This window comes from Gavia stellata, chromosome 3 (genome assembly GCF_030936135.1).
Source record: "Gavia stellata isolate bGavSte3 chromosome 3, bGavSte3.hap2, whole genome shotgun sequence".
Taxonomy (NCBI): Eukaryota; Metazoa; Chordata; class Aves; order Gaviiformes; family Gaviidae; genus Gavia; species Gavia stellata.
Window position 1 is genome coordinate 41,104,077 of NC_082596.1, and position 22,670 is coordinate 41,126,746.

General features: G+C 37.5%; 1 protein-coding gene across 2 annotated transcripts in view; it reads right to left on the bottom strand.

Moving 5' to 3' along the window:
* Positions 1-22,670, bottom strand: part of CHD7 (chromodomain helicase DNA binding protein 7) — an 89,825-nt gene that overhangs the window by 28,653 nt on the left and 38,502 nt on the right. The window contains exons 3-12 of one of the 2 annotated variants that reach the window (XM_059815820.1): positions 20,502-20,640; positions 17,047-17,184; positions 15,965-16,030; positions 10,959-11,014; positions 9,391-9,505; positions 7,937-8,020; positions 6,884-7,021; positions 6,666-6,787; positions 5,942-6,185; positions 13-189 (exon numbers count right to left, since the gene is read on the bottom strand). The exons of the other annotated variant lie outside the window; for it this stretch is intronic. Coding sequence (XP_059671803.1) covers positions 13-189; positions 5,942-6,185; positions 6,666-6,787; positions 6,884-7,021; positions 7,937-8,020; positions 9,391-9,505; positions 10,959-11,014; positions 15,965-16,030; positions 17,047-17,184; positions 20,502-20,640 — 1,279 coding nt within the window. The remainder of the gene's footprint in view (positions 1-12; positions 190-5,941; positions 6,186-6,665; positions 6,788-6,883; positions 7,022-7,936; positions 8,021-9,390; positions 9,506-10,958; positions 11,015-15,964; positions 16,031-17,046; positions 17,185-20,501; positions 20,641-22,670) is intronic. 2 annotated transcript variants of the gene reach the window in all.

The window sequence follows — 22,670 nt, forward strand, 5'->3', positions numbered from 1 at the left end:
GTACACACTGACCAGGTCCATCATCTTGAGTCCTTCCAAAAGCTTACAGTTCCTGTTTTTCAGCCTGTGGGCTTCATCGATGACCACGCAACGCCATGGAATGTTACGCAGCTCTGGGCAGTCAGTCAAGATCATTTCAAATGTTGTGATAATGGCATGGAACTTGTAGGACCCCTTTATCACACGACCCTAAAAAGAACAGCAAAAGTTAAAGTAAACTCCCTGGCAAAGAAAGGAAGTACATTTGTTTCATCTTCAAAATTAATTCTTTAAAAATATGGAACAGTATAATGGGCAATGTAAATGAAGTCATTTATTGCTGACTCAATGAGGGAATAAAAATGTGTAAGTTTACCACTGCCTTTGTGCTAGCTATATTTTTAGTCCTGTAAAAAGGCCCACAGAATCACTGCATATTCATTACAAAGATGTTATACAAGTATTTCAGTCGTAATTCATATGGATTATACTGCCTTGAAGCATTAATGTATTGCTACAATATTCAAATCAGGTTTTCAGACTTTGTCATCAAAAGAATTTTCTTTTTTCTTTTAAATCACAGGTATGTGACAGTCCTCCCAAATGATCCAAATAAGCCAAAAGTACATTAAAGCTTCATTTTTATGACTATTAGAATATTTTGCTCCCAATAAACAGTAATTTTTTCCCAGTGGACATCTAGTATCCAAAACACCTACAATTCTAGTAAACAGCTTTGAAAAGAAGCAAATCTCTGAACTCTTAAATGGAGAGTGTATATCTCTGCATACATTTCCCTTGACATTTTTGTAAACTTGTGTTAAGGAAAGTTCAACAGGATGATTTACTTGATGTCTGGCACCATATTCACTATTTGTTTAGTTGAGGGTCTTATTTTCAGGGCTGACACTAAGACTCTGTTTCAAAAAAAAAAAAACCAAACCAAACCCCTGAATAAACTTTACTCAAGATCATGAAATGAACATCTTTCTGACATTATGCTATATTTCTTCCCAGTGTTTTTCAAAGAAAAATGTAACTTGGTATCTCCAGTGTCATGGGTCTGCACAGAAACACTGCCTGTCTAAGGATGGGCCTCACACAAGTTCAAAGCCACTCTACGTTTTCAAAGCAGGACTGTGTCATGGGTTGTATACTGAATACATTTCAAAAGAGAAACAGATAACGTGACTATTTCGTCCTTCAAACATGTGCAAGTCTGAATCCTTTTATAAGTGACCTGCATATAATCCTCTCCAAACTGTGGGGATCAGAACTGGCTACTGACTCAATAAAATGATTAGAAACCTGATATCCTGAACTCAGCATTAAATCTGCCTATGCACATCAAGAGTATTTCAGAGGAAATAATGACCTGCTCAACAGTGCTTTCTCGTGGCATAGTCCAGGAACATTTATCTTGTTAGGGAGAAAAAGAGCTGTTACCTAACAAACAGCAGATGAAGACACACTAAATGGGCAACTTAGAAAGCAAGCAAATTGAAATGACGTAACCTTTTCATGAGCCAGATATAACTGTGAAAATGCGAGAATGCAGCCCAGGAGATTCTTTCCAAGTAGCGGAAAACACTTCCATGAGCAACCTCACGACTGTACAGCAAGCAGTGCTCTTCAAAAATGATAACTACATAAAGCAGCACATCCAGGTGAAGCAAAAATCGTAAGATTTTTGATTGATTATATATTTAGAGTTGTCTAAATCTCACATTAAAATACGCATAGTGTTCTTGCCACAAGAGCTCACATTATTTGAAAGACAGTCAAATGCTGTACTGGAGAACATAGGATTAAATCAAGCAGAAAGTTCCAAAGGCTCTCCAAGTTGTTCTTCAACAGTTTCAGGCCTCCAACACTTGGGGAAGTATGGGAAAGAATCCTAAGTAATCTTATTAATGTCACATTTGAGAAATTTAAATGTAGAAACTATCAGGAAAGTGACCTATAGCATTGTCACAGGTGAATTCTTAGGCAACTAGGAATCAATTTATCCTGTTTCAGTGTGGCATCCAAATGAAGTTCTCTGTTGTTGGAACCACAGGAATTTCATATCCATTTACTCAGAAAAGTTCTTCCATTTGAGGAAATCAGTATTCCTAATAGGTAGCAGTTTCCTGTTCTGTTTGGGAAATTCTTCTGGAAATAACTCAAGCAACAGAGGTAGCCCACCAGGTACAACAACTAGGTATGAATATAAAAGTTGGCTTATGTTTTGGGGTATTACCTCTTAGCAGATACAAACTGAGAAGATCAATTGGACATGTATAAAGAAGCGGACTTCTAAGAAAATGCACATTCCACCAACGGGAATCGTGAAAGATTATTATGGTCTCTTCCGACCAACCTCAGACTCCATTTTGAGGAACAAGAGAACAGATGCAAGAAATGTGCATGTCAACCAATTACAGCTAGAAGGCATCTGGAAAAGTAAGTTGCAGCCACTTTGTAAAACTGCAATTTGACATTGTCTTCGGTGAAAGACAGAGGCCTGTTGGTGAAATACTGCCTTAAACTGCTGCATGCTAATCATTCTTTGCAGAAAGCTGAGGTAAACCTATACTGATGCCATGTTCATAGCTCAGTGGCTTCTCAGCAAGGAAGAAAAGCATGCAGACAAGAAAATACTCTTAAGCCAACACCCACTGAGCCCAAAAGGAATGAACCAAGTAAGCCAGAAAAAGTCCTGAACATCAATAGCATTATTTTGAGTTAAAATCAAGCAACGACAAGGCATTCCGTTTCTACACGCGAGTCCAATGGTTTCTCTTTTGAGTCCTCATTACACTGTGAAGTACATTTCCCTCACAAACAAGTTGACTCTTTTGCAGGGCTCTGTCATTAATTTTATTTGGCATAGTTTTCCTGATCTTACAACAGAACACTTTCTCAGAGGTAGAATACTACAGAAAAGCAACTGGCTTATTCGATATGCCAACCAGGGAATGGCCCCAGAAGGACTTTTCAGTTACATTGCTCAAGAACACCAGAACAGGCTTCCCTACGTGACCCTCACAAGCAGTAGGGCAGGAAGGCATTTTAGGGGAATGTCTCTAGTAGCATGGTGAAGTCACACCATTGCAGAAACGTATTTTGTTATTGACTACTCCCTAACTTTTCACAACTTGACTCTGGTTACTGGCGTTGACTCTGGGGAAAAAAAAAAAAAAAAATCATCACACTACTGCAGATGGGGTAGGTGCTTCTTAGGCATGCTGCCTCTTATTATTGCCCTTCAAAGTCACTCAGACTTTATCAATGTTCAGTTGTCTTTTTGAGAAACAGCTCAGCTTGAGAGGCCTCTATTCATGCTAAGACCTAAAAAGCCAAAGATGCCGATGTCTAGGTTGATGTGTTTGGCAAGGGGACTAGAAATGATACTGCCAAAGCCTGCCTTCTTTCTCTCCCTTCTCTTGCCCCATCGTATGCTCACTGATGGTACTTTAGAGGATGCCAGACTGAACACTACATGGGGATTCTTTTTGTCAGAACATGAAGAGATTTTTTTCCCGTAATTCAGTTTCTACCATGCGTTTCACAGCTGACACAGTCTTACAAAGAATGGAACACAGAAGGTGATTTCATGACACATCTAAGCCAGCTGCCACCAAAAGGACGAGTTCACTCCATTTCTCCTTTATCCTCATCCATGGCAATTGTCTGATTCTCCTCTTAAGCCAGTTCAGGGAGCAAAGCTAGCAAAAGATGACTCATTTTTCTGTGCCATGAGTGCTTTGTCATTACTCGCTATGGGGTCAAATGACTGCCACAGTCATTGCAAGAGCCAAGTTAAGAATATGGCAACAGTGGCGACAAAACTTTTTGCAGCGCCTTGATTTAGATCCTTTTAGTTGCCTTTAGATCAATGAAACGATATTGCCAAAATAACACTAAGAATCTGCACAGTAAGTGGGATTTTTCTGATGACGTTCCTTCAGGTTTCATGCTACGTAACTGCTGCATCCTAAGGGGGGGAGGAACACGCTGAGAACAAGCACCGCTTAAATAACAAACAATATTTTTAACACAGGAAACACTTCAGTAGAGACAGTATTTGTATAAACCCAAATTTTTAGATTTGATATAAAATATCTATCTCTGATAAGAAATAATTTTAAAACCAGAAAAAGTACAAATCAATGCCAGTTCATTTCTGTATTATACATCTAGGTAAGAAGCTAAATGTGATTATTATCATAAGGAATGTAAGCCATTGGACCGCAGTGTAGCAACTGTTATTCAAATCAATCTTTAACAACGGCGTATATGATTTTGACTGGAAAGTTTCTTCAATAAATTGCTGAGAAAATGGTTGTTTTCTAGGCCAAACAGATGTAACTTCTAAGTACTATGAATTACTATGTGTTTTTATACTATATTTAAGTACACTATTCTATTTCTGTTTGCCCTAATGGCATGTCAAGTTGTGCCACAGTCTTCACCTTCAAAACAGTTTTTATTCAGTTCTTTAGCTGCAAAAGCATATTTTCTATCTTGCAACCACTCTCACAGCTTTGCTCTAAGGACTCCTGTTTTTCAACACTCTTTTGGAGGACAGGAAGTGAGAACTAGGCAGAGCTGGACTACCCACCACTTTACTGACAGAGAGAAGAATGCTGTAACTTCTCTACTCTTCAATAAAGATTTCTTTCCTCCTACACACTTGCACTACACTAGCCCTTTTAACCACAGTATCACAGTATGAACTCATGTTTAACTGGTCGTGTGTCATGACACAAAAGGATCTACATTTGTCTTACAACCTTCCCAGAACCACGCTCTCCCTACTGTAAGAATCATCTCCATTCCTTGTCCACAGATAGCCCTATATTTAGCTATTCGGAGTACTGTTAGCTTGGATCCAATTTATTAAGTAATACAGCTTACTCTGTATCCATGAACTGTCTTAATTATTTACCACTCTCCCCATCTTTGTGTCATTCGAAAACTTCCTCAGTAATGATTTTATGTTTTCTTTCAGGTCATTGATAAAAGTGTTATATAGCTCACGGACACGAACCAATCCCTGAAGAACTATGCTGGAAATGCAAATCATTTCTCATTTACAATTACATCAAGAAATATCAGTTAGCCAGTTTTAAATCCACTTAATGTGTGCCATATTGATTTTATATCATTCTAGTTTATTAATCAAAATATCCAGCGCCACAAAATCAAATGCTTTACAGAAAATCTAAATATACGAATTCACCACTATCACTTTTTTAAACTCAGCTGGACATAATACTCCACAATATATCAAAGCAGGTTGAACTTCCACTCTTTTTTTTCTCTTAAGTGAGGAAGATTATGTTGTTTTGCAATAACATTCAATGTATGCACATTATTTTCCCCCAATCCTGTTTACTTACTCTAGGCAAAGCCATGCATTTAAGTGTAGAGATCTGTTGCTCTTTATAGCTTCAGTTTTCCAAATAATTTTCTCTTTCTACCCCCAATCTTTTCTGTACCTGCTTTCCTTCTCTCATAAGAACTATTCAACTTGAGTGCAGTAACACGGATTCAGAATATATCTGACTTACGAAATTTGATAAAGAAGCATCGACAAGTTTAATTTCTGCAAGCTGGTCTTTTCCTGGAATGGTAGGCAAAGATTGATTTTTTAAGCTTAGTTGCAATTAAAGTAGTTTCTCCATTAAGAATCTTTTCTGCCAGCTCTCCTCAGGAACACAAAAAAATTAAAACCTGGCATGAAACAATGAAACCCTGAACAAGAGATGCACCATCTCAGTAACTCTTGGTCCCCCCTCTATTTCCAGCTGATCTCCTGGCTACTATTAAAAAAGCACTCTATTAATATGTATGCCTTCATTATTAGCTAAAACATACTATATCAGTACTAAAAAACTAATCGATGCTTAGATTAATAAACAACAGTAAAGCATATACAAAAAAGAGAAGAAGAAAAATCATGAAGAGCTTTTACCTGTGGATCTTTGAAATACATTTCATACAACTGAATGGTCCGCCGGCTTGCTTGACTCCCATGATACACAACCACATTCAACTCTGTCCAGGTGCGGAACTCCCTTTCCCAGTTGGGAATTGTGGACAACGGTGCAATAACCAAGAAAGGACCATGGATTCCTTTCAGATATATCTCATAGAGAAACGTAATGGACTGGATAGTCTTTCCCAACCCCATTTCATCTGCTAAAATGCAGTTTCGTCTGAAAACAATAATAAAAACAGTCTGAATGATTTATTCCTAACTTAAAACACAGGAAATCCATGAGAAGCTAAACTGAATAAACCAGAAATTTCTAGAATGGCAAGTTTACACTGAAAAGACATTATAATATTTTTGAATTTTAAATAAATGTTATGATTTGTGATGCAATAAGCATGAATATAGCCATTTTATGTACCTCTCAAGTTCACATGGGGGAAGAAGGGGCAGCAGGGGTGTGCATGAACACATATACATGCAAAAGCATTTGCCGCAAGAATCTATCTGAAATATTCATGGTTTATGTAACATTATGTTATCCACCCAAAATTAGTTTGTATATGACTCCTGCAGCAAAAATGAGACATGTAAATAATTCCAAAACCTCGCTTTAGGAGATTGTTTTAAAAGGTTACTGTTTCAAATAAACTATAAAAGCGTTTCCAAAGCAGGTTTCAGTAGTAAGCAGTATTTTACGTACGTGTTGTACCAATTGAAAAGAAGCCAGTTTACTCCCTCCAACTGGTATTCCCTGAGTTTGTTATTGTTTTTATACTCCCTGGAACTCTCCGATTTCTTCCAGTCATCGGCAGGAGGTCGCTCCTGTTTCAAATACAGCAAATCCCATTAGTGGTTTCTGAAAGACCACATTACTTTACTATTTTCAAATAAAATCCTCTGCGCAGAGCCAGTTCTTACCACACGCTCTACTTCTGGCTCCCTAGACATCAGTTTCTCAAATTCTTCGATCTTAGCTTGGTCGATGTCTTGCTTGAGCTCCCAAGTGCTGTCTTCATAAGGAAGCGAACACCATTTCACCAGATAATGTGTTACAGGCTTTGTTAAGACAAAAATAAGATTAATTCACAATTTAGAAAGAATAAAAGTGTAACCATTTTTACAGGAGATCTGCAGGCTAGATACAATTCAAAGAACTTTACCAGATCTGAATGTCTGAATCAGCCAAAAGGATAAGCAAACAGCAGGCTGACACCTTGACAACCTAACAAAGTAAGATTAGAAGGCGGGGAATGCAGGCTTACCACCAAAACAACCACAACGCTATGTTTGAAATCACTACGGTTAAACTAAAATTTAGAAGTAAAATAATATTTGTTTTCCAACTGTTACAATTTCTATCTTTTAACATGTATTTAAACAGTCAACAGTTTTTTCTTATCAGTGTCATCAGAAACTTCTCAGCAGACAACCCAACCACCACCATTCACTGATAGAGCACTGACACTGTCAGTGAAGCTTTCTATTCTCCCAGGACCAAAAAGAAGTCTCCTGGAAAACAAAGTGATCTTGTTCTGTAGAACAAGTCATTAAAAAGTAAGAAACAGTGAATTCAGGACCTCTTCTGCAACAGATAGTCTAAACAATGTCTAAACTATTATGTCATTTAGCTAAGATTCTTGCAATTTTCATTTAAATTCTGTATTACCTGCACGGACATCATATTTCTACAGTATGAAGTACCACCTTAGATCTGAATATCAGAGGGTTTGTTGGATTTTTTGAAGTATTTTTTTAAATATAGGTAACTTACAGGAAGTTTGGAATTCTCACTTAAATCTCTTTATTTTAGGGAAACTGATACATTAGCCAATGTTTTCTCAAACATGTTCCTATTTTCTACACACATATACCCTGGTAGCTTCTGAAGTGTTTAATATATTCACATTTCTAAACAGTAAATTCTAAACACAATGTCTATATGACTACAGATGCACTAAAAGTTTTGTTTACCTCTCCATTATCATCTGTGCTACGTGAAAAATCCATGATTCGATCAACTTCCACATAATCTGGATTAAAAAGCTCATCATCAATCTGTTCAAGGAGAGAAGCAAAAATATAAAAGATATCTCTATTAGCCCTTCCTGAGAGGAAAAATTATTATATATTTCACCAGGCAATAATATTTTGGGTCACGGTGACATAGAATTCATATTTGGCAAACTTCAACATGTTAATTGAAATGCTACAATTCAGCAAGATCATTCCCCGTGAGGGAATCAGACTTCTCAGACTTTGTTAACTGGGCCTCTTAATTACTGTGTGAAACCTTTTACTGTGAGAGAATGTTTAAGAATATTTTAAATGAAGTGTGAAATTACAATTCACTAATGAGCAATCGAAAAGGCTTATGGCATGCAATGCATTTAGCATTCTTGAAAACTACAGCTTGCAATAAAGAAATTAGAGCCTTGTACACTAAGTGCCTTTGGATTATTTTAACTACAGGAATCGTCTAACTGCTTTATAAGCAAGATTCAAAGATTATTATTTCAGAAACAGAGAAAAGACACTGCATGCATACACAGTTTCTCTGAAAATCACAATTTGTTATGTTCTTTCTTATCCCTTCAACAATTCACAGGATTCTCTTGCATACTAAAGCATTGTGTTTCACTTTATATTTGTAAGATCCCCTCCAATAGAAAAGGCAGACAAAAAGACTGAAGACTATGTACGTTTTGATAACTTTTTCTAAAGCAAGAACAAATTCCAAGTATTTACAATAACTTGTGACCCACTTGGAAACTGATTAATTTTTTTTTTTTTTTAAAAAAAGAGAAGCAATTCCAGGCATTTTCACTTAGAACAGATGGAAGTTTTCCATTTGCAACAGGTTTTGTTCTGCTTGAACTATATAGTAAAAATAAATATAAATAAATAAATACAGTAGCACATGAACCTGTTTTTTTTCTCAAAACACAGCATTTTACTGAAAGATAAGCTTTCAGAGACACAAATCAGCAGATCTGGTCTTTTATTGACAGGACCCCTGCCACACTACTGCTTATGGCTCTAAGTGAAATTAAATTGATGATAAAAAGCTTAGAATCCCTAGTGAGCAGCAGTCCGTAACACAGAAAAATGTGATGCATTTTTCTGGCATAAACAGCTCCTGAGAAAAGAGACCTGGTACTGATTCAGTAAGAGTCATGCTTACAATGCAAACAACTAACCACTCATTTTAAGAAAAAAAAAATACAGTAAAAAGTATACACAGTCAGGACAGATCACTTGAGTTTCACGAACTTGCAAGACTTGGATTGAGAATGGTTATACTTTATACCAGAATAAATGCTACTGATATATCACACAGTTGTTCAAAATCTTCTGCTTGTATACAGAACAAGAATTCATAAGAATATTCCTTAAATACCTAAAAGAAACAAACAAACAAATCGTACTTCTGAAAGGAATTTGTTCTGGCCCTGTTTTGCCTTAAACCGCTTAATCTTCTGCTGAATTCTCTTGTCTTTGTCCAGCTCTTCCACAGATGCCCACTGACAATGAAGGTACGAACTAGAAGAAGAAATAGAGAATCTTACTCAAAACTATGCTTCCATTGCGTACTCCTATGTATCCCACTAGTATAGCTAGATCTTTCCAGCACACTGTAGTGCCACGCTTGGAAAACGGGACACTATCTTCTTCATACAGGTTATTAACAAATCATCTTTACTGGAAGTAATTATACTTACTAATGGAGAAACTTGTCAGTAAATAAAAACAACTCCCACTCAAAATTTAAATACATACCCCATACATTTAGTATTTGGCAAAAGCTAAGATGATTTTTATTGGGCATACTTAAAACATAATTACTATACAAGACATTTATCATAAGTGCCTCTATTTAACATCATAGTCTAGCAAAGAGTAGGGGTTTTAGAAGTTAATTAAAATATGCAAAGATTTTAAATACTAACATGCTATACACCGTTTTTTGTAAGAACAGCATTGTAATTAAAAGTTGCATATGAGTCAATTGAAGTTTTAACACTGATAGAGAGAAAAGAAAAACCCTTGTAAATGCAGTTCCATGGTAATAATCCGTCTTTAAGAAAACGCAAAGCAACAGCATCTCTGCCAAAATGACTAGTCCCACTTTATAAATTTAGTCTGTCAAAAGTTGTATTGAATTATACTGAAGTTATATTGCTAAGAAGTCTAAGACATGAATAGTTAATACAAAAATCACATCCCAATGTAATAAAACTAAATAAAGCGTAATTAAGCTATTAAACATCATGCCATAATCAACATAGTGCAAAAGGTACAAAGGTGGCAGCGTATTTAAAGTGAAGTCAACTATCTGCAGTTAGCTTCAAGAAACTCACTTTAAGCAAATTTTGCTCTCAGATGAAAAATTTGCTAAAATTAAACAAGATATGCTATTTTTCTAAAAGAAAAATGAGCTTATCCAGCTGTGAAGTATCTTATTTTAAATACTGATTGCATTGCAGCTTCAGAGCCCGGAAGTGAAACAACATGCTGCTCTCACCACTATTACATCCCTCTTATGGAGGGGCAGCTTGCTACTGGAATATGGGAAGCCATCTCGTTTGTTATCTTAGACGTTTTGTTGAATATAAATCTTGTTTTTGAAGCAACGTTAAGGGTTATTTTTGCATAGTTTGCAGGCATGTTAGTCTACAGTTGCAGTTCGATCTACACAGCTACATAGGTATGTCCTCATGAATTTGTATGCATAATGAGCCTTAGATGAAAGTTTTTAATAGCAGAGCAATTTTACCTACGGAGTTCATTTTGGAGAGAACACAAATTAAGACAACACTATCAAACCCAGTACCACTAGGTATTTCCCTGTTTATTTGCCAGTGTTTTGGATTAAACATCCGAAATTTTTAAAGTTGGATAGTAACAGTTACATCATTTACAAAACCAGTTTTAAAAAACTATTTGGAATTTACATGAACTTGAAGATAGTAATCAAATCTATAACTTTACTTACAAGTTTTTGTACTTTACATAGAATTCCTCTACTTCTACCTCCTCTCCATTCTCCATCTGTAAGAAAAGAATTGTTGAAATGTGAATTAAACCACTAAATAGCCCAATCTAGTTAATGATTAAAACTAACCGAAATAGAGAATATAGTTCCCACATACAGAGACAAGTGGAGGTGTAGGAAAGCATTTGCAGGGGGAGGACATGGGTGAGGAGTTTCCTCCAGCAGCTTACCCAAGTACATACTGCACTGCTTACTACAACTTCCAAGACATGAATCATTTGAACTCCTCCCTAACCACATGCAGCTTCATTCACAACCTCACCCCAAATCTGGCTTTCTGCCAAACCCACAGTGTTAAGTAGAAGCCAAGTGTACCATTTTCTCAGGCAGCAGCCAATTAGCAACTGCACTCCTGAATGCCATATGTATTATTTTTGGCTGGCTCATGGCAACTTTACATTGTGGGTTTTGTAATGTTTTAAAAAAGAGTTTTAAAGGGGGTTTATTCCTCCATATAGTTAATAACTCCAAACAAGAAGCCATATAAAACTAAACCTTATACCTCTGCTAGAATTTTAGTGCATCAGTGTTCATGGCTTTAGTTTTACTCAATGGTGCAATTAAATTCACTCAGGCAAGATGTCTCACATACAGAGCAGCCAAATTAAATTAACACCCAAAAACTACATTTAAAGCAAGGTTAAAGTTGTGATATAAACCAGCAAAACCAAGGGCATTCAGTGCTAAGGGTTGAGACTACCCTTAACTCATCCCTAGTGCCAAAGCACTGCATAACATATGGCATGTAATACTTTGTTGAATTACTCCTGAACTCAGCCATAGGACAAACTAAGGACAGTGCACCAGGCACATGTTTAGAATTCAGTTTATGTCACAACATTAACGGTTTGTGTTTACTAATGAACTTTGGAACAATTTTAAATAGAAGAGGATTTTCTGTTTTACATACTTCATCAGGGACAACAACATCTGTAATAAATGTCTGCACTAAGCAGACCAAACTGTGGACCCCTGTGTAAGTCAAAGTCCTCCATCTTTTATATATATATAAAAATAAAAACTAAAAAAAAGAGAGAGAAAGGAAAAAAAAAATATATAAAAAAGAGAGACTACTCTGAAGCTAGGGGATGAATTGTCATCTTCCCAGTTCTGTCTCAAAAGAAAAGTGGCTGGCTAGACATTACTCCCATAGCAGTGCAATTAAAGAACTACAGTAGCAGCTGCCTTAAACTCTGTTCCAGCACAGTAAAGAAAAAGTTAATGCATTCCTAATCCCTGATTTACATAGTATTCCTTCTCTTCCAGACTAGCAAGGGATTTTATCATTTTAGCATTTATATCACTCCAGTACAGTCTGCTTGTGTTCCTTTCTAGAGAGAGGAGCAACACCAGCTTCCACCTAGTCCTCCCTGAAGAAATGGAAGATAAGGTATTCCCAGTGCTACTTCCTGAACCCTCTCTTGAAGAAGATAAACTATCCCCTAACTCTAAACACAGAGAAGAAGCTTCTCTGTCACTTACAAAGATACTGTCAAAGGAAGGAATTTGAAAAACATCAAGAATTTTTTTTTAAACATAAAATTTGAGAGGGAGTATTTCTCAAGGAGGTCTTCATATTTAGAGGTCAAAACTGTATTAAAAAAGTATTAAAAAATGCAGATTGCTTTATCTGAATCTATTCACTTCCCTGAGGCAAAATCAGTCTTTAAGAAGTCATCCCTAATTTTAAGACATTAACTTTTTTTATTTTCTGAAATGTATTATGGCCAACTCTTTGATTACTTTTAAATCAGAATCCTTTGAGATACATTAATCTTACAATGACAACATGGTTAAACACCTTTATATAAAGGTTTCATATTAGCCAATTTAAGTCCCCGCAACAGCATTTCAGTCAAGTATATTTTTTGTCATCTGCCAGCTTAGTAACAATAATTTACAATGTAAATCTTGATAAATCCTGTAACTCTCAGGAGTAAACCATTTTTGTATTGTCTAATAGGTAATAACTGGTCTATGTTATTATACATTCTATGAGTGTGCATCAAAGATTCACCTAAACAAAAAGTGTTTCAGAGGAAAAAAAAAATCTTTTTAAAATCTAACTCCGGCATTCACGCTTATGGCCAAAAAAAAAAATTCTAATCAAGTTACAATCACAAGCGCTCAAGTAGGGTTTAACAATATATCAGTTTAGGATATATAAGACAAAAGCTTATGCCTTTGACAACACTGTCCAACCCCCACTACATGTACGTTTACATTAACCAGGTAAAAAGGTGAGCTAGAACATTTATGCAAAATTCTCCCAAAACTGATTAGGCAGACACCCTAAAATAGCACATGGCAGACATGGGCAACACAGGACACTTCAAATTATCATTGCCCAGGTATGACCATAATTGACAATCTGATCCACAGTCTCTGCAGATAACTGAAGAAATAAATGATCCCTTCGTTCAAGCAAATACTTAAGAGCACACAATCTTGCACTGCCATTGCCACAGAAGTGATACAGTAATGCGTGTTAACGCAAAAGTTATTTGAGCAAGCCACTCGGGTGTAGAGACAAGAGTTTAAAAAAAAACCAAACCCCCCACAGAAATATCAGCTGCTATGAAAATAGCAGACAGAACATATTAATAACAGATGCAAAGCAACACATAAAAACCAATCACCTCAATTGATACACAGCACTGGATTGTGAATTAATCAGTTTGTGGAACAGATGTAGGCATTTGTACACGGTTCAATTAGATCTAGTTCCCACCATGTATTGGTAGGCAAAAAGAGAAATTCAGATGTGTAACATGCAGGTATAATGTTCTACACTCTGCATCTTTCCATAATATGTGCTATTTGTGCTGAATAGCGTATTAAGTTCTAGCCATTCCTTTTCAAAGTTAAGGAGCAAAAATTCAAAGGGGACTAAAGCTGGCCAAGAAAGTAATTAGAAAAATGAAAAATTTCCACATACAAACTGAAGACGTCAGGACCGTGATGGTTCGGAAAGATGTACTTAACATGTACTTATACATGTACTTAACACTTTCTGCAAGAAGGAAGAGTATTCACCAGAATTCAAAATTCCGTGTTAAGAACAGCAGGGAAAAACATTGTCTTTTATACTTCAAACATGAACTAAAGCAATTTCTACCTTTTATTCTGTACATTTCAAAATTGGTTGCAAGTATAGTGCTGCATCGTATCTGGTAACTCCAAAACTAGACTAAGGCTATTTTTGAGAAAACCAGCATAATTTTATGGTAAGAATACTGCTTCAAAAGCATATTATCTAATGTCCTTTACTTGAATGCAACATCTTTGTTACAACCTAATCCACTGAAAGGTTTCCTAGTGAAGCCTTTCCTCATGTTTATTTTATGCACTGGTCCTGATCGCAGCTATTTTACTTTGATTAGTAATCTAACAACCAGGGTTTTGATGACGTTAGTAAGAGTGTAAAAGACCTTTAATAAAAGCACAGTTGGATACTTCAGATGTTAAATATTAATATCCTGAAATCCATTTTTGGGGGGTTTTGGAGAGGAGGGTTGGGGAGAAGAGCAGGGAAAGAAGAGACACCCCTCAAACCTGCAAATACAATCCATAAAAAACATTAAAGAAAGAGCTCAAAATAGAGCTTGCCTCCAGCAGAGCTTGCAATCAAAGACATGTAGGCAGCAGACCAACCACTTCCCACAAACTGCAGCAAAATACACACTCCCCATGAGTAATCACACCTTTGTTTGCAGGGGAGAGGAAGAGGAGAAGAATAATTGGTGAAAAACAGCTTCCAACGTAAAGACATTTATGAAAAGACCACATTCTCCTCGCCTAGCAGACCATCAGGACAACTAATTACTTAGTTTATATTACACAAAGTTTATCTGAAAAATAAGCCTATGGTTTGAAATACAAAATATAGCTCAAACAAAGCCCTAGAGGTTTTGTGCTATGAAAGCTGCAGAAACAGGTCAAATTCAAACACAGCCAGTCATGACATAGCATGAATTTAGGTTTACAAAGATGTTAATGATGTTATGACAGTAGTAATAAAATTTATTAAAAAAAAATCCCCTTCCTCCAAAACCAAAATGCCACACCATAAAAAAAAAATAAATCTATGAATAAGGGCAACTTTCCCTCCTCCAATATGAAAATTAATACTTCGAGGAAAAGAAATATTTCTGGTTAACTAAGATCAACATGAGTACCGTACCTATATTAATCAGTTTTCTGCCCAACTGCAGTAAAAGTCACAGAATTTGCTACACAAAAGAGTCTATAAAATATAATAATGCCTTTTTGGAACAAGTTCCTTTTCTACTTCCTACTCAGAGTTTAATAGTTTGGAAGTGCAAAGACCAATCAAGTTGTGATGCAGATTAGAGGAATCTGCAAGCAAAGTAAAAACATAATTAGCAACCAGGGCAGAATTAAAAGAGGACCACACTTAACTAAAGAGAGTGTTTCTTTCACCATCTTAGCATAATGACAAGGAAGATATTAACCACCTGTATATGCAACATTCTTGATCACATGTAAAGTTGTTTTAGCTGCTAAGCACAACCACTATCAAAAGATGCAAGAATTATGGGCAAGCATTTTTCTTTACTAGAAAAGGCAGAAACTTAGGAGGCAGGAGAGTTCTCTCACTCCTCAAACTCCCATGAAACATCACTGTGAAGTGAAGAGCACCACAGATTTCACCCAGGTATGTATAGTTGCAAAAATCAAAATTCTCATCTGAAGAAAGGCAAGAGAAGAGGGGAAGACTAAACAAGTAATCTGTTTTGTGTATGTCTATCTAAAAGCATGTTAAATACCATCTAAAGACACTTTCAGGGAACCTCCTCTATTCAATAAAACACTTTTTTCAATTTGGAGTATCTGAGGTATTTTAAGAACTTAATAGAGGCTTCAGCAGAAATATCCTTAGCCTGTTTAAAAATATGGGGGAAAGGGGTTTCGTTTTGTTTTACCTTTTTCTTGACTGAACGGCTACTCATGATTTTCTCCACAACAGGACCTTCAGCATCAGCAGATTCCTACATCACAAATACCATACAAGAGTTATGGGAGTGCATCTTTGTTACTTAAAGACTTCCTTCATTAGAAAAACTTGAAATTTTTTTTTTTTTGCAACAGCAGTTTAATACACAGGAGGACTTTTCCCCCCTAGCATGAGAACTGAGAAGATTCAAATAGATGTAATACGATAATAAAGGATTGAAGGATACTTCTTTAAGCCCATTTTACAACCACATGGGCAGTTCACTTCTCCTAAAATAACACACGCTTTCAGCATCATACAGCCTAAATATTAGAAGATGTTCAAAAACTCCAGCTGGCTATGTAAGTGTCCACATGATAGCTATCAAAATTGCCTGAGATTCTCTATCACACTGCTACATTAATTCACTATTACAACTGCAGGCAAACCTACCAAATTCTCCTTCTGATAAGACACAATTAACAATGGAGATCACATACAATATTTCACAGGGCTTAACAAATTGCCAAATGAAATACCAAAGAACATGTATATATTCTCCAATAGGGCATCAGTTAGTTAAGTGAAGTAGTTCTTTGAAAAAGCACTACAAAACAATGAGATTGTTACAACAGTCATTCCTACATTATTACCCCTCTTCTTATTCAAACTATTTTATCCATCATTTACATTGCACAGAGAATAAAGTGTACCCTGCTGGGTACTACAAGGCAGTAATTTCATAAAGGGGTTCTTATGGTGCCTAGCAGCAGGGGACAAGCTTGAGTGGTTTATTAAAGTCACAGAAGCCAGACCACTGAATTCACAGAAGTAAATTCAAGACTCCTAGCAGTCCAGTTGAAGTTTCCTTTAGGTAGAGACCATTAATTTCAAAGAACTGTGTCAAACTGCCTATCATCAGCTTGTAAACAAAGTCATGAATTAATATATTCTTTAAGAAGGTAAAAAGCTAATGCCTTCTGGCACATTGTGCCAACCATGGATGAATATCATTCAGGAAAAGGGCCCGTATTTGAAATTTGAACGCTTTCCAATCCATTCATATCTGACCTGTTGTTCTGACTGAGAAGTATTCGAAGGAGAGTCTCTTCCAGCAGCATCAGCATCATCAGCCTCCTCATCTGAAATCTTGAACTCCAGGTCTTCTGTATAACGCTTCCTCTTCACCTGCCTGCTGGAGCGCCGCTTCTAAATAGAAAGCATTGATATTTTTCATGAGAAACAAAACTGATAAAGAGCAGAATAACTGAGAAAACTTCTTTGTGTTTCTCAAATATACTAGTGTGTAGTGAATGCTATTACTTTTACAGCAAGACACTACTATTCTAAATTCCCGCCTGTTAGCTGCTCTTAAATTTTGTAAAAAAACGAAGAAAAATAACCCCCAAAAACCCCACCAAACAAACAAAAAAATCCACTTCATGCTTGTTCTGAGTTCGAAAGTGGTATTTTATTTTTTTCTTTTTTTTAGCATTACTAAAATTAGAAAGAGTATCTCAGAAAGCAATTAAAAACCAAGAAGTTGCACCTCTCAATTCACATCTATGACAAACTTTGACAGATAGCCAATGCAGGAACCAAACACCACCTTTCTGCAGCATGGCCCACAGTGTTGCTAAGCAGTGACAACACACTTTCTTGTTCTCCCTATCCGCCCAGTTGTACCCAGATTATCTTGTAGGGGAAATACAATGAAATACGATTTCCTCACTCCACTGACCCAGCACTGTTCAGAAAGACATCCTGTAGCACAGCATGGGAAAAGACTCCAAACTAATAGAGGAGAATGAAAAACTTGAACCACCCCAAATTGAAAACATGGTTTCTGTGTCCCCATACCCTCATCTCCAGGATGAGAAAAAGCTTCAAGACAGAAGCAGAAAACAATCTGTAAAATACACAAACGTGCATTTGACAGAACTTGCAACTTGATACTCAGTGTCAGACACCATTTTCTACAACAATAAAATTCAAATTTCCAGATAGACGGCATCAGCTTATACATTTTGAAAAGCTGAGAGCGTATGCTGTTGAAGGAAACTGTCAACTGAGCATCAAATATCTCAGTGGACTCATCTATGTATTTTAAAAAAAAAAAAAGTTGAATACCGACTGTTAAAAAAAAATCTTTATGAATTGATATACTACTTATTTTTACATCTTTCTCAGCTTAACACACATCTTCACCGGTACATGCAAATACTTATATAGCTTGTTTAACAGATCTATGCACCCAGGTCTCTCAATGTACACAGACAAAGTCAAATATTTACTTTCAGATTGTTAATCATACTTTCTAAAACACAAATATCCAATGCACTTCACAAAATTAGAAATTCTTTCTTTAACTGAAAATGAAATTTTTGATTAAAGGTTAAGTTTACACCACCTTTTTAAACAATGATGATGTGGCTTCTACCTTTAACATAGTAACTTATGGGGGTTTCCACAAAACTGCAGTAGTATTTTTATACTTGAAAATAGACACCACTTAGCAAATTTGTACCCTCATTTCCATAATCACTGATGGGAAAATATAAATTTTCTTTTGGCTCAATAGGTAAGTCTTACCATTATTTTTGGTGCCAAAAATATTTTCTCCCACTTCCCTAATAGAAAGGATGCCTAAAACGTAATGGTAATTGTCATTTTGATTTTTATTGACTCTGTTAGCTTCCTGTTTCCTCTAACATCCACATGAAGCTTTGCAGTTGTTAAGCGCTGTTGTCAGAAACTGTGCATGCAATTTACCTGCATCAGATTATCTTTTAATCATTAACTGATCTATAGGTGGCAAGTAACAGGCTTGATAATGGAATATAAAAAAATATGTATGGTAACACACAAAAGTAAGTATTTTTCCTCTCTAAAGATGACAATGCATCACTTTGTGCATTACTACATAATATCTTACAGAAGACTCAGTATTTAACACTTAAGAATACAACCGTGTTTTAGACAACTACATAATATCAATCTCAGTTGGGAAATGCATAAAAAGTTCATTAATTTTAGCTGTCCTAGTGTATATGGTTGTAACTCTTCCCTAAGTTTATGCAAAGAAGCATGGGCGCAGCATAACATGCACAGTGCAAGAAAGTATTAAGAAAACAGAGATTACCTAAAGTACTTTATTACATTTAATTAAAAAGTTATGCAAATACCCTTACACTTGTATTTACAAAAAGAAAAAGATATTTCCAATGTAAAGTTTATCACCCAATTGAATTTCACAAACAAAGTTTTGTCCCACTAAACTGAAAACAAGCAAAACATGCATATGTAGTGAACTGTAGACAGTATATAATCATCTGCAAATTAACCCAAAAACCCAGCAGCTCTGAAAGTTTCTTCTACATCTTTTGTCAGCGCCATTAATTAAACTAAGAGAGATTTGTGGCACAGAACAGAAAACTTATTCTTCAAATATTTTAACGGTTGCATGGTGTTATCTCAACTTTTTAAATTCAGAATACATGGCTTGCACGAAACAGAAATAACACTCTTCTGTTGCTGTTTTTGGTTTTAACTAGAACGTACTAGATTGCTCACAGTTCCTTATACTCTACATCCTTCTGGAAAATAGTAAGAGGGAAGGCATAAACCATGTCTGTGTTAGGACACCACTGTTTGCCAACCTCTTTACCAGGCTGCTTTGATCATTCTCAAGTGGTCATCAGTCTCAACATCTCTGCTAACCAGAAGCAACACATCCACAACCTGATATGCAACGGACGAATGCAAGGGATTTCGGTAATACCGGCATGAGTATTTAAGTCTCATACTTTCTCCACCACAATTTGCCTCTACCCCTTCATGAGGGAATTCTTATTTTTAATACCCACTCTGACCACAGCCAGTAGAAGCAAGCCAGGAGCTGAGCACTTCTTAACATGGCTAATGGCAGAGCACACAGAAGTTGTCATATATGCTATTTCTATTTCCAGATTTTATTTATATGAAATAAAGTTTGGACAGAAAGTGATAGGTGAGTAGTGGTCAAAAGAAATTATCAATGTTAGCTCATGACTAGCAGTCCTGCAAAAAGGTCCTTCATCCATTAAAACAGTGTAGGTTAAAGTCCCTGACGTGTAAATTTCCACCATCCTGCTTTGTCACATCTTACTCTTGATTTCAGAAGGTTTGCAAAGCCAATGCAAGAAGAAACAAGATGCTTATAAGCAAGACTTCACAGTGGTATGTTAAATCTACAGAGCAGAAAATTCAGCACCATAACCGCAACAGTGATGGAAGAGAACATGTGAAAACTCAGCAGCACTGACCACGTATCTGCAGGTAACAAGACTGTAAAGTGACATTATGATGAGGAAAACTTGTTTTAGTAAAATATTCACCACAGTGATTTCCGGTTGTCACCTTCTTGGTATGTCATTCTAAACAACACAGAAAATACCCAAATACCTCTATAACAAAAGACTGTGAGAACTACCAATTTATGCATCTTAATTGCCAAAGGCTACATTGAACATGAAAGAGACCATTACCTGAACCCCTGGGTCATCTTCATCTTCAGGATGAGGTGATGGCGGCGGAGTTTTTTCCAAATCTGAATTTTCAGAACCTTCTTTTCCCTTGTTAACCTTTTTCTTCGCAGCACTAGTTTCTGAATCTGTTTTCTTGTTACTGAAACAGAGGTATTTTTCGTTAATATTAATACAAAAATCAAAGCAAAAAGTGCTCAACAAAACAGTTAATCTGCAACATGTTTATTTTCAGTGATCTCATTATTTTCAACTGCCTTGCCTTACTTAAGTATTTAAACATAACTGTAAAATCAGTGATGCATGGGCCATCGCTATACATTTCCCATTCATTAACAATGGACATCTCACTTCTCTCCTTCAAGATCTTAGACAGCGACACTGAGTATGTCTTCAACAAGAAACTAAAAATGAGTCTGGAAAGGAAGAACTGCTCTCTTCAGAACCTGCGCTTTCTGAAAGTGGTGTTTGGGCAACCTGACACACGTGAAGAGAAACAGGATTACGTGTGTACTTGTCTTGGTATTAACTGTGCGGACCAGGTGAAGAGAACCAGAGGAAGCATTACCAAAACAAAGGACCAAATGAGAAAATTCTTCGTCTACTTCTACCATCCCTGCTATTTTCCAAGCAGAAAATGTGGTTTTGTGTCAGCTCAGAGAGCACCGATACAGCCTCAACGCGTGCAACCACAGCTTGTATGGGGGGAAAAAACCACCCAGCTGGTATCTCAGCACCTACACAATACTAGAAAGCTGTATCCACTGATGGCAGAGAAAGGTTTTGGGGATTGTTTCTCCCCCTCCTCTCCCATGAAAATGTTCGCGACCTGAGGAACTGGGACCACGTCTCTCCAACTGCACTGAGAGGCCTGGAAGTGGGTGAGGATGCACATATGAAAATCCAGCTTTAAATACATCGTGACCAAATCACACACCAAGACGATCTTCAGCATCACGGGGGTGAAATTTTTAAATGGCAGTGAAGAAGAATCGATGGTAAAAGTTAGTGATTTTAAGCACATTTAGCCATTGAGTCTCCCGTGGGTTTTCACTCGTCTTTCTTCCCCTCTGTGGCCAACCCCTCCAGGCCTGTTACTGATTTGACAGGCTGGTTGTGGAAAGTTGCCGAGACGTTTCAGAGCAGTTATGCGCTGGTACCCGACAAACGGCAAGCACGCGTCGCCAAGCAGTATGTCAGGCACTTTTGTACGGCTTCTGCACCCTCAACGTTTTAATTTCATACCCGGGACGCTGCCTGGGGTTTGTTTTTCCTTCATAATCCCCAGCCTTGCAACTTCTCAAACAAACATCAGCTTTAAGCTTGTTCATGCTGATCAGCGCGTTGGCCCACTGAAGGCGTATTCCGGAGCTGTAACTTAAAACTCCCAAATATGGTTACACGTCGCGTCGGGACTGGGACAACGCAGTTGTGGTATATTACCCTGTTTTGCAGCCTGTGTTTAAACTAACGTTGACTTAAAATCAAATTTAGAAGTGAAAAGACTGGGAGTTTTGGAAATGAATTCGTACTATCATGAAATTACAGGGCGTGACACAGCCTTCCTCCTGAAGAAACACCTCACACTGTGACAACATTAAAAAAAAAGGGGGGGGGGTAGTTTGACACCACGGAGGGAGCGCGGACACAAGCCAAGCCCTTCAGAGAGGAGGAGGAGGAGGAGAGGAGGAGAAGCGGGGAGCGCAGCCCGCCCTCCCTCCCTCGCTCGCTCCCTGCCCGCCGGCCTCCCTCAGGCGCGCCGGCCGCGCGCGGGCAGCGGCTCCCCTTCCAGCGTTTGTTTCCGCTCTAGCTGCCACCAATGGCACAAAGCCGCAGCTGAAGCGGGGCCCCTTGCCTTTCATCCGCGCGCCGAGAGCGCTCGCGTCGCCCCGGCAACCCGCGGCCACGTGACCAGCACCTGCTCCGCTGGCTGGCGGCCACCGACTGCAGCCATCTGCTTCCCTCAATCAGCGCCCGGGCGCTCCCGGCACCTGCGCGGCCGCGTCCTGTGCGCCCCCCCCCCCCCCGCCTTTTAGCAAATCACCGCGAAACCGCTTCAAAAAAAAAAAAAAAAGGGAAAAAACTTGACATATTTCTCGAATTTGTTTAAACCAAAGGTTGGCCTGTCAGGGGAGCTGGACGGCCGCCAGGTGAAGCGAGCTGACAGGCTGG